Raw genomic sequence first — 12,598 nt, 5'->3', positions numbered from 1 at the left:
CAAGGTTTAACCCCTGTAGTATTAGTGGGTAGCATGTTCCATTTCACACTGGAAGAATTTAGAACATATTTTTAAGTAACAATTTTGCCACAGTATGAAAAAAACAGCGGAGCTCCAAATCGACATCTGAAGGTGTGGAAAGAAAGGAACTGATGTCAGTGTGCATAGGTGGCACTTATATATGCTCCACTTGCCAGTTCTAGAGTAGAACAGCACCACCTACAGGCACGCAGGAGTCCTGCTTTTTGAATTTTCGGATCCAGTCTAGAAGAAGGAGGAGCAGGAGGCGGAGGAGGCGGAAGAGGAGGGGGTGAAGGAGTAGGAGGAGGAGGGGGGAGAAGAAAAAGAAGGAGGTGGAGGAGGAGTAGGAGGAGGAGTTTATCTGCCTTTGTTCAGTGCGGTCTACTGTTACGGATCTCTTGGCTAAACAAGCTTACAGCAAGTCTAGTTTCCGATTGCTTTCAACAACTGTCATTCTGACTAGGGCTTTCAATTCTCCCACTTTATTTCTGTTCGTTTACAACATAATGAAACTCCCCAATGACATATGATTTCAAACCACAGGCTTCCCAAGTCTGTATTGTGATGCTTCAGCTTAGAAAAATAGTACACGTGTTTTTGATTGTGTATGTATAATGAATATTAATCTCCACATACCCGTTGTACTGCTGCTGAAGTCTGTAACAATACACTTTAAGGGAGACGATTTTCTTAATGTGCTGAGATTTGATGTAGCAGATGTTACAACCGATATGCAATAATTTGTATGTGGCAGGAGATTGTCAACAACTGTTGTGAAATTTTCTTCATGTGCAACTCTTTTGATCTATATAAAAAAGGAATATTTAACTTATAAAATCACAGTAAAATTCTGTATTGGTTAGTAAGTTCCACACAATATTAATATATAGTATAACTACGAATTGAGCATTTGTGGATACCAATGAAATTAAACTTACGAATTATGATATTGACTGCTATACTCCTTGTACTACTGCCATCCTCCAAACTATTGGGACGCTCCGTCTGTGACGGAGAGTGGAGCGGAGCACTTTTTGCCCGGTATGAAATGAAAAACAATCTAAAAGAAATATGCCCACAGCTCTTCCCTAAGGTCCCTTCTTTTTCTCGTTCTATGCTCATCTTGTTAACTGTGCTGACACTAGAGATTGTAAATTTGCCATCTGGAAAAAAGAGGGTTAAAGAATCAAGAGTAAACCTTGAGTAAAATCTAGGTACTTACTTGCAAATATAGCTCTCGCATTATTGGATTTTTTTTTAACAGAGTTACCTGTATTTCTGAATCTTTCTCAGTGTTCGACTTACAAACCCATAGGAGGAGTCTAAATGCCTTTTCGGTGAGTAGGACGCTACTCCGGAACCCTTAAAGGGTTAGTGGTGAATTGGTATTGTGAAATATGAAAGTAATTTGAGAGGTGGATATATTAGTCAGTTATTTGAAGAGGAGGGATAGAAGAGGGAAAAAGGTTTCCATTTATATAGCGCTTGCTACCCCTGATGAGATGTTGAAGTGCTTTTTCAGTGACTAGCAAGCTACTCTGGAACCCATAAAGGATTAGTGGTGAATTAGTATAGTGAAATATGAAGATTATCACAGAGCATTGTAAGGGGTATAATGCAGATCTAGACACAAGATGTATAAGTGTTTTCAGCTACCATGAAGGTATAGAAGACTCTGTTAGAAATGGGGTTACCAATTCTACAGGGGGTAGCATGGAGCAGAGCGGGCAGGCCAAACTTCAGAGGAAATGTGTGAAGCATCCACAAGAAAAAATGGGAGAAGTAAAAAAAAGGGTTAAGGAAGTCCATTAGTGTCCAGCTGAAATAAAAAGAATGTCAGGAAATGCATAAAACATAGGATCAATATTGCAGGGCAAACTCAGACCTTCATCCTTGGCCTCACCAAGAAGTACGCGGTAGGCGTAAAGTAAAGCATTAGACATAAAATACAAATTAGGTATGAAGGCATAGCAACGCAACAGGGCCTGCATCTCCTGTGAAAAGAAACAGGCGGCACCCCGCATTAACAACTGGCATAGGGATAAACCTTTCATCAATCAGGAATCCACATATCATTAGAGATCAGGCAACATCACATTAGGCCAGAGAGATAACCATCTCATTAGGTAAGTATGAACATTTCATTCAGGGCTGCCTGGGCTGGCATAATCACATCCACCATGGGGCATCAACCTGAGCATCTGGGCACAAACAACCTCGTGGGCCTAACTCACAGTGGAACTTGCGTTAGCATAGTGTCGTTAACAGGGAACGCCACAAGAGAGGCAGGACTCAGGGTCACATATCTCATGGGACAGGACTACCCCTGCCCATCATGTCAGGCACCCTGCATAGGGGGGCTCTTAATTTACCCAATAGTCACCAAAGGGGCCTCATCCGTGTCCTTGCCCAGTTCAGGATGCCTTATCTTGTTAATTAGGGTCAACGGGGCCCAACAACAGTCTTTCCGGGGGGGGGGGTCGATCTCATTCCCTCCGCCCGTCGGCCAACACTAATCCTGGGGGCGGGCACCGACCCTGTGCCCAGGCACACCCCCAACCCACTGCAGTTTACTTGAGGCCCCACTCACCCGGCTCACGGGGCAGCCACCGGCCGTCTTCCAGCAGGGGACACACTGGTATGTGCCTCGACTGTCCCCTGCTCCTCCAGGACCTTTGCCACTCAATGGCAGGCTGGCAGCAGGCGCGGGGCCCCCATTCCACCGGGGGGGCCCCGGCAGCACTCCGGCTTTCTCCAGGCGGTTTGCTCGTGTGGGCCACAGACCAGCGGGGTGGGCTCCCGCGGCGCTATTCACTCTGCAAAAGGGCACAAAAACGCAGGGTAGGCTCCCGCCCTATTTACAAGGCTGAGAGAATCTGGCATGGTAGCGCTTAGGAACACAAAAGCAGCCTCTTCCAGCTGCACAGCGCTAGCCAGCACACAGCGCTTCTCCTCAGCACAGCTCCTCATACAGCGCTTCTAGATCACAGCGCTTAGCAGGCAGCACTTATCCAGGGCCAGGCAGCGCTTCTAACAGTCCAGCGCTTGACTGAAGCGGCGCTTTGCAGGCACACACAGCAGGCAGTACAGTTCAGGCAATTTAGGACTACCCAGGGCTTCTGCAGAACAGCGCTTCCAGGATTATAGCGCTTTGGCACGCAGCGCCTCCTCCAGGCCCAACACTTCCAGGCACACAGCGAAAGGGGGGCGGACAGTCCCAGCAGCAGGCCCAAGGTAGCACTTCTCACCTCCTGGGTGGCGGGGTCCAAGATGCTCCTTCCCTTCTGGGCGCTTCTTTGCGCGGCGCTTACGTGGCGCAAGGTCCCGGCAGCTTCAGGGACCTAGGGGGGCCCTCCTTCCTCAGGGGCCCTGGGGACAGAGCAATAGGCACTACTGGGCCAGGTCAGCAGGTAGTGGGGGCATCATCAAAACAGGGTGGTAGGCTTTTACCATCTCCACTGCAGCGTGGCCCTCCTCCTACACAGCAGCCTGAACTCCTGAAGTGGGGCTTCACAAGCCCTGGGGACAGTAGGGGGTCCTAGATGGGTGCAGGGTCCAGCACACAGGCCCAAGTGGCGGTATCCCCTTGCAGCAGGTCCCCTCACATTCCTGTCCCAGCTCTGTCTCTGCACATAGTGGCACATCCACTTTACTTATACCCTACTCCCAGACAGTGCCAGAGCCTTCTAGAATTCTGTGGCAAACTGGTTTAAGCTGGCTCAGGGGGAGGAGTGGAGCACCCTGGGTGCCAGGCTTCCCTCCAAAAGCTAGGGCTGGGTACCTAAGAACTAGACTGCTAACCTCCTGCAGTCAGGTGGCACAACGCACAGCCTTGGCATCCATCTCAAATGCAATACACAAATGCAGCATTTCACCAGGGTACATGTTTACAATGGGGGGAAATAAATGTACACACCATTGCATTGCATTTACCATTGCACAGGGCTTCTCATACCTCACATGGCCTATTCAGTAACCGTTACCATGGGGGAGACATCCTACATTAGGGGGGCGAAAAGCGAATACATTTGGGAAAAGGGGCCAAGTCCAACACACACAATGTCCTGAAGGACATTCTGGCAGAGTGCTTCAGCCAATAAAAAAAACTGCGAGGGACAGAAAAGATGATGGACCGATTAACAGATTAAATCTTTAATCTGTATCTGAAGAATTGCTGTTTCTTCCAAGGTACATACTGACGATTGTACCCAGGGGCAAATTAATTATCCCTCTATTGGAAATCTATCAGAGAAAGTGCCTCCCTTCTTTGACCGATGCTTTCAGGATAGGTGGATCTTGGGAATTCCTCACTCAACACCCTACTTTATCGACCACCAGGAGCTTGGTTTGGAATAAATGGAGGACAAGCTAAATCTTGCCCCACTAGTATTATAGTGCTTAATCTGGCTGAATGTTGAGGCTGGTGTTAACTGTGCCATTATACCTGTTTGCCTTTTATGCCATCATGGTCCCAATATCCCCTGGCTTAGATATATTTGAGAGACCACTCTTGCTTTAGGTTGTCCATACATTTTTGAAAAACCTGTAAACATTACCAAGAAGGACAGAGGGTGGATTAAGGATTGTTTTCTAACCCACAGAAGGGCACATAGAGAAGGGAACGAAATAATGAAATCAACAGAGACTAACTACTGTGCCCTCCAAACCACTGAAGCAGTAGCCCCTTATCTCTCCATCGCACAGAATACCTGGGAACGGATCTTATTAATGCGCTTTAGAATATGCTCTATTAGATGGCTTTTGTGCTGCCCTCAGTGTCAATTTGCACCTGCTGCTATATAATTTTGTTTCCCTCCGATGAAGCGTCACCCCAGACCTAACTACAATTTGTATGTTTTTGCAAGTTTTATGCACCTTTTACCAAAAGGCTTTTACTCCCTCTTTTACGTAAGCACAAATTTAGTAGATGCAGAGCTGCGTTGATTTTTCTCCAACAACTTGAATGTCCCCTCACTTGTAAAGGGTGGGCTCCCCCCCCCCCCCAAAAAGCACTTAGTTTTCGCAAATCTATGCTGTTTTAATGATTGATTTTGTGGCATTCTCAATTGACTGTGATGTCTCTTATGTTCTTTTCAGTACTCCTTCAAACTGTTATATAATGTTTTATTGCATTTTTGTCATGTGTCTTTTATGATCTATTTTCATTACATCAAATAAAGATTAATTTGAATTCTATCTAAAAATGTATAATGTATGATTTGAAGTCTAGCGCTAGAGGCAATCCGCTCTGTCTGCATACAGCATTCCCGCCATTGCTCATCTGTGAGTGGTGTACCCAGCTCTAGTTCCCAACCAATGTGGGTGCATCCAGCTAGGATTGGTGCCTCGAGTTGAGCCGTATGATACAAGATGGAGACCAGATGTCTCAGGGTGGAGGTCTTAAGCAGCATATGAAGAGGGTCTAGTGTGGGTAGTTCCTGCGGGCTATGCCGTAACCAGATTTAGAGGAATAGTCCAAGTAGAGTTGGCGGTCTCTTTGTAAATAATTGTTCGCTGGTAATAAAAGTGCCGTCAGAGTAGAGACCACCCCATGTGGAGATCCCGACCTTTTGAAGCATCTGCCTGCATGCTGTGAACAGTTCAGTCCGAGGGAGCTGCCCATGTTCCCAAATGGGAAGAGGGAGGTATCGGGCCATATATCCCGCTACGTGTTGTAAAAAAGGGGTAAGCGTGTACCAATGTATCAATACAAAAGGGGATGATGGACGGAGCGCTTGAGCAAATCAAACACTCACCCCCAGTCAACTGATCTGGGTTTAATCCATCACCATTCTTTAGCTCACTCCGCCACCCCAGTTCAGACATGGCCATATGCAAATCAGTCTGACCCTGTGCCTCATGGGAACAGTCCAGCCCCAACTGCCAAAGCCATGTCTTCCCTGGACCGGAAACAAGCATCCTAGGACCGGTTTCTGGCATTTCAGTCGTCATCAGCCAGGCTAGCTTGAATCCAGTGGCAACGTGAGCAAGGGACTCACGACTGAGCATACCCTGCCAACTTACGGCAAACAAAGCAATACAAAAGGAGATGATGGACGGAGCGCTTCAGCAAATCAAACACTCACCCCCAGTCAACTGATCTGGGTTTAATCCCTCACCATTCTTTAGCTCACTCCGCCACGCCAGTTCAGACATGCCATATGCAAATCAGTCTGACCCTGTGCCTCATGGGAACAGTCCAGCCCGAACTGCCAAAGCCATGTCTTCCCTGGACCGGAAACAAGCATCCAAGGACCGGTTTCTGGCATTTCAGCCGTCATCAGCCAGGCTAGCTTGAATCCAGTGGCAAAGTGAGCAAGGGACTCACGTCTGAGCATACCCTGCCAACTTACGGCGAACAAAGCGATACAAAAGGGGATGATGGACGGAGCGCTTGAGCAAATCAAACACTCACCCAATGTATGGCGTAGTGCTCTTGGGCACACAAGTGGTAGAGCACCATATCTGGTGCTTTGAAGCCCCCCCATAAAAGGTCTGTGTGAACATGTCCCAATGAAGAGGTGCCTGTTTCCTGGGATATTCCATTACAGCCAGTTCCCCAGCTATGAGGGCAATTTCCTATAGACCCAAAGGTTTCTATTTGTGATTAGAAACTCTTCAATTCACTGCCAGACACTGTCTGCCCCCTTTATACACTCTTGGAGGTTCCTGCTTGATTTTCCTTTCTTGATGTCGGGTAATGCCTATTGAGGAAAAATGAAGTGCCAGTCCACATAAAAGAGTGCTGGGGGCCCCACCGGCTCAAATTATTCACTGCACATATGGTCCAGAAAGATGATGGAAGGGTTGATGGGGATCTTGATTTTCAAGAGGAGGAAACGAAGCATTTAGCCAAGGTCATGTGTGTTGTGCAACTATGGCACTAAGACAACACATTAGTGATCCTTGTATGAAAGTTACAAGGCTAGAACTGAACAAGGAAACTCAGCCTAGAATGGCCAACATACATCCTCCTACAGCGGTCCCAGCCAATTCACTTGAACACTTTATTAATTGGTTTGTGTTAAAAAGAAGGTTACAGTACTAATCCCAACAAATAACGCTTGTGATAGGGACAAATGCAAGCTAAGAAATGGCGGAGGCTCAAGGAGCTGTTAGCATGAAACGGGACAATATATGTGCATTACAATTTACTTGCTAGCGTGGTGAATTACAAATTCATAATCTCCAGTCTTGTGCTTAGTGCTCATGTGGAGTTCACAAATTAAATACTATGGGGGTTATTGAAGGCAGCTACTCTATAGCTACTACTCTTCAAAGGTGGCCTTGACATTTAACATTTTTTTTACCACAACCTGCATATTTTTCTTAGGTGTGTGTGTGCGTTCTACTGCATCACGCTGCTATGAGAAATTGGTCCCGAGCTGATCTCAAATGGCATCTTCAATGTCATTCCAGATCAGCTCATGTTTTCCTAGAAGACCTTGCCCTGAGGCCCCTGAACAATGCTAATAAAGAGTAAATGAGGTTACAAGCACTCAACCGTGCCAATCTGTGGAATTTAAGCAAAGCAAGAACTGGAATGGGCTGAAAATAGAATTTTGATAGGTGTTTCACTAATGACGAGATTGAAACATAACAAAAGCAACGGAGTAATCAAAGAAGGCGTAATACTAACACCTGGTTTAATGTTCATCGTTTTAGCAATCTTAGCTAGACAAAATGTTAACTTACCAGGATAGTACCAGACTATGTGAAGGCAGCTTGTAAAGAGATTTATCTAGCTGGTGCACCAAGTCGGTGTACTGATTTACCATCAGTAGCAGCATACAATGTTACAAGAACTAAACCAATAATGAAACTGCCTGCATACAGTGATGTGAAAAAAAAGAAAAGATCCTCTAATGATTCCATATTGTTTCATATCAATATACATCTGACTTTCAACTAGCCATCTCCCAGTCTTAACAGTAGATTGGTGTGGCCTAGATGAACACCAGATGTATTTTAATATGTAAAACCATAGATTTGTAAGAGGGTTTACTTTCTTCCCATGTCTCTGAAGCAGGTTTCACTCTTTAAAGCATTTAAAGGACCAAGTGTCAGACATTTACACCAAAAAGACATCACACGTTACCTCCTTCGGAAGTCCAGGTCCCTGCAGCGTTATTGTATAATACAGCAAATTATATTCATCAATCAGAGATCTCATCTTGCTCTTGTCCTTAGACTTCAGGTATGATACAGGGGACTGGAGTGTGATGTTAATGCAACCTTCACAAGCAGAAATGTGAACAGCTGGTGGACCCAAGAGTGCTGCATGAAGAAATGATTCACCATGTTAAATGTCTTGTTATAAATCACAATTTCAACATGTATAAATACGCAGCTGCTTCTATGGAAAGCACGGTTTCAGACCGGCACTGGTTTCTCTCCACGACGCTTCCCCCTCAGTTCCTCAAATCTCTACTTCCCTATCGATCTCCTACCTCAATACCCGCTCCCTCATTCGCCATCAGCTTGAGGTCTTCCAACTACTGCATCAGAGCTCTATCGATATCCTCCTCCTAACAGAAACCTGGATCACTGAAGATTCAGCCCCCGGCATTCTTGCTGCAATCCCCTCGGGATATTACATTTTGCATGCCAACCGGCCGGCTGTGAAGACTGGTGGCGGAGTGGCGGCTATCATCCGCTCTGAATATACCTTTTCTGAGATCACGATAAGTCCTATCCCTAAAACTGAATACCTGGCACTAAAATTCACCTCCCCTAAATCGTCTTTTGTTTGTGTCCTCGCATATAGACCCCCTGATCCTATGCCTCACTTTCCCCAACTCTTCTGCGATGCTATCGCTCAACTAGCAATCAACCACGCCAATATCGTGGTGATCGGTGACTTCAATTATTGGCCATTTGATGTCCATGAAAGCCAATCGTCGAAGGAATTCACTGACCTTTTAAAAGGCATGAATCTCTCCCAACACATTCACACCCCCACCCACCTGAAAGGTCATATTCTTGACCAAGTTTGGACATCAAATCTCGACATCTCACCTCCTTCTGTTTTCCCTTGCTCCTGGTCTGACCACTATTTCATCACCTTTCATTTACATCTGCACACTTCGTGTCCTCCCCCCCGTACTAAGAATATCATGGTTCGAAACTGGAAAAGGGCCAACTTGCCTGAGTTTCATGACTCTCTGGCCTCTACTGCACCCACGTCACTGACCTCACTAGAGAATCAGGCTGACAAACTTGAGGAATGGTTGTGTCAGGCCAGCGACAAAGCCGCTCTCTCAAAAGAATTAAAGCTAAGCGCCCCCACGACGCACAACGTTGGTTTACTGACCAACTCAAAGCGGAAAAACTTGCCCTGCGGCAAACCGAACGCCGCTGGCGTTGCCACTACGACCCTCAGCTTAAACTCGTTTACATCGAGACCTTAAAATCTTATAAACAATCAATCTTGGCAGCCAAGACGGCATATTTTTCACAAAAAATCTTGAACTCCAATAACAAAACGAAAGATATTTTTTCAATCGTAAATGAGCTCTCACTGCCAGATAGAGTCACCCCCCAACCTCAGCCGACCCAAACCCTCTGTGATTCGCTCAATTCTTATTTCATAGAAAAAATAACAACTATAAAAAATAATATTCCGACCCCGGCATCTCCTATTCCTCCTCCTCTTCCCCCTATAAACACTAGTACCTTGACAGAGTTCCCACCTATATCTCCACAGGAGTTCGCCTCTCTCCTTCATAAAGTTAGCTCGGGATCCCCAAATGATTGCTGTCCTCCGCAGGTTCTGAAAGAAGCCTTTCTTGCATGCCCAGGCCCCCCTCTAGCATTACTTAATAACTCTCTTGCCACCGGGGAGGTCCCATCTTCTTTCAAGCAAGCTGCAGTTTTACCCATCTTAAAGAAACCCAATGCAGATCCCACTATTCTCAGTAATTACAGACCCATCTCCCTCCTTCCCTACTTAGGAAAGATCCTGGAGACCTACGTTACCCGCTGCTTGAGCTCTTTTATAGAGAAATCATCCTTTTTAGATCCCCAACAAGCGGGATTCAGATCCCTCCACTCCACCGAGGCGGTCATAGTTGCAGTCATGGACACCCTCAGGAAAGGTGCTGACAAAAATATCTCTCAAGCCCTTGTCCTATTAGATCTCTCGGCGGCATTCGACACGGTCGATCACACTATCTTGGTCGACCGTGTCCACAACGCCGGTATTCAGGGTGTGGCCCTTGACTGGCTCAGATCTTTCCTTCACCAGCGTTCACAGTCCGTTCACCTCTCCACTTTTTCCGCACCCTACACTTCCCTTCCCTGTGGTGTTCCACAGGGCTCTGCACTATCTCCTCTTCTTTTTAATTTGTACCTCCAACCACTTTTAGCCTCCCTCCGCAACTCCCCGGTCACAATTTTTAACTATGCGGACGACCTCCAGTTAATTTTCCCCATTGATTCCCTCCCCTCCTCCCGTACCAACTTTCAGTCCACCATGCTGACCATTGCGGAGTGGATGTACCACAGCCATTTAAAGCTGAACCCTACCAAAACTGAGCTCGTCCTGGTAGGAGGCCCCAATCACCCATGGAACTCCACCTTCTGGCCAACATCTCTGGGGTCAGCACCCTCTCCCGTGAGCTCAGTTAAAAGCCTGGGGGTGATCATTTCGGAAGATCTATCAATGAGACCGCATATCAACGCGGTCACTTCTGCCTGTTTCTTCCACCTCAGGCGGATCCGTAAGATCAGCAGGTTTCTTACCAAAGAAGCCCTAACCCAAGTTGTCATCGCGCTTATCACCTCCAGGCTCGACTATGCCAACATTTTGTACGCAGGAATTCCTGCATGCCACCTCCACCGACTTCAGCGGGTGCAGAATCAGGCCGCTCGCCTGATTTTCCGCCAGCCCAAACATCAGCACATCACTCCCGTCCTCCGCAGTCTTCATTGGCTTCCTGTTTCTAAACGCTGCACTTTTAAACTGGCATGCACTACCTTTAAGGCCCTTTCGGACGCAGCCCCCGCATTCATCGCTTCGGCCTTGTCCCGTCACATCCCTATTAGAGCTCTTCGCTCAGCCTCACTAAACTTCCTCGAGGTCCCCAGTTTCAAAAGAAAAAAGCACGGTGGCCTGAGTTTCTCTGTCCTGGCCCCCTCCACTTGGAATTCCCTACCACCTTCTCTCCGTCTCTGCCCAAAGTACGACTGCTTCCGCAGACTTTTAAAAACCCTGCTCTTCCAAGCCGCATATGACTAACCCCCTCACTCTGGACCCGCTACCTGTCAATGAGCGCCAAGAAACCGACGGTGATAGTGCGCGTTATAAATAATTTTAATAGAATAGAAAAATCATTTTTACATTTCATCAGCCTTTGTGTTCATTTTACATCATCAGTGAACATGGTTAAGCAGGTACACCCTTTTCGACTGCCAAGCTAAAATAGAAAAAATGTCCATTACGAGTGTGCTTCCCATGGTACTGTACCCTTCTGAAAGAAGGTAACAATCTAACTAAAGATATCATGGTGAAACCCGCTCAAAAAGATCTTTTGAAAGCAGTATTCTGGTGACACAAATTGACAAGAATGTACAATTTACAAGTACATATTTGTTCCCTATAACACGTAGATGAGGCACTCTGTACTTTAAGAAACTAGAATCATCAATTTCACCTTTCAGACTGTGTCATATTTTGCCAAGAAAGATTTTGTATTTTGAGGAGAACCTACAAATGTAATTGCTGGGATTTAGTAACCATGCCTGAATGGTCTTTCTCAGCTCTATCTCAATCTACTGGACTACGGATTCCAATCCTGTTCTGTTGCTAAACCTTTTTTATGTAGAGCCCAAGCTGATCAATGTGTAAGACAGTAGCATGATTGGTTGTTAAACCTAATTAGTCTTTCTCTAAGCGTGTGACTCAAATGTAGATATAATAGCAAAGACAAATGGCTACTACTACTATTTAACACATAGAACACTAATTAAAAGGCTGTGGGCAGCTGACAAAGATGAGTGACTAGGTCTGCTTCCAGGTCACTCATGGCAAACCCAGATCTACTGCTGCCAACACTGTCCAGGAGTCCTCAAACAGAAGCTGCAGAACAGGATATTGATTATCAGGAGGTGACGAGTTGTGCATTTACAGTAATTTTAATCTTTTATTTTACTAAGAGTGATCTCAAAAGTGCTGAGCGCCATGAAGGAGGTGATGAGTTGTGCATTTACAGTAATCCCAATTATTTATGGTGGCAATAGGGATCTCCATAATCCTGGTACCCTTGCAGCCAGCTGAGCCAAGTGTGGTCCTCATGAGTGAACTAAATTAGGAGATGCTGCAGACCTCTGTATCTCATAATAATTTAGATTCTTCTCCTTGTAAAATTTAGTTTGAGGGTTGAAGCCATAGTTGCTAAAGTTTCTTTTGCATCTTAAATGCAGGCCTGCCCATAAAAAACGCACTAGAAATACCCTGGTCACATGAAGTGACTAAGAAGAGGAATTCAATCACCTTGCTAAGCTTAGGGTCACAACCAGAGGAGCATTATGCCATTCACTGAAGGGCAAATCTAGGAGCACACCAACAGAAATGGCG

The 12,598-nt window shown here is 46.0% G+C and overlaps 1 protein-coding gene across 4 annotated transcripts in view; it reads right to left on the bottom strand.

Moving 5' to 3' along the window:
- Positions 1–12,598, bottom strand: part of IFNAR2 (interferon alpha and beta receptor subunit 2) — a 171,297-nt gene that overhangs the window by 51,485 nt on the left and 107,214 nt on the right. For all 4 annotated transcript variants that reach the window (XR_015299363.1, XR_015299364.1, XM_086935319.1 and 1 more), the window contains exons 5-6: positions 8,120–8,298; positions 658–826 (exon numbers count right to left, since the gene is read on the bottom strand). Coding sequence is in view for 2 of the 4 variants with exons in the window: in XM_086935319.1 (XP_086791445.1) it covers positions 658–826; positions 8,120–8,298 (348 nt within the window). In the remaining 2 variants the exon portion in view is untranslated. The remainder of the gene's footprint in view (positions 1–657; positions 827–8,119; positions 8,299–12,598) is intronic.

This window comes from Lissotriton vulgaris, chromosome 8 (assembly GCF_964263255.1).
Source record: "Lissotriton vulgaris chromosome 8, aLisVul1.2, whole genome shotgun sequence".
Lineage (NCBI taxonomy): Eukaryota > Metazoa > Chordata > Amphibia > Caudata > Salamandridae > Lissotriton > Lissotriton vulgaris.
The sequence above is the reverse complement of the archived record's forward strand: the minus strand, read 5'-3'. Positions and strand labels throughout refer to the sequence as shown.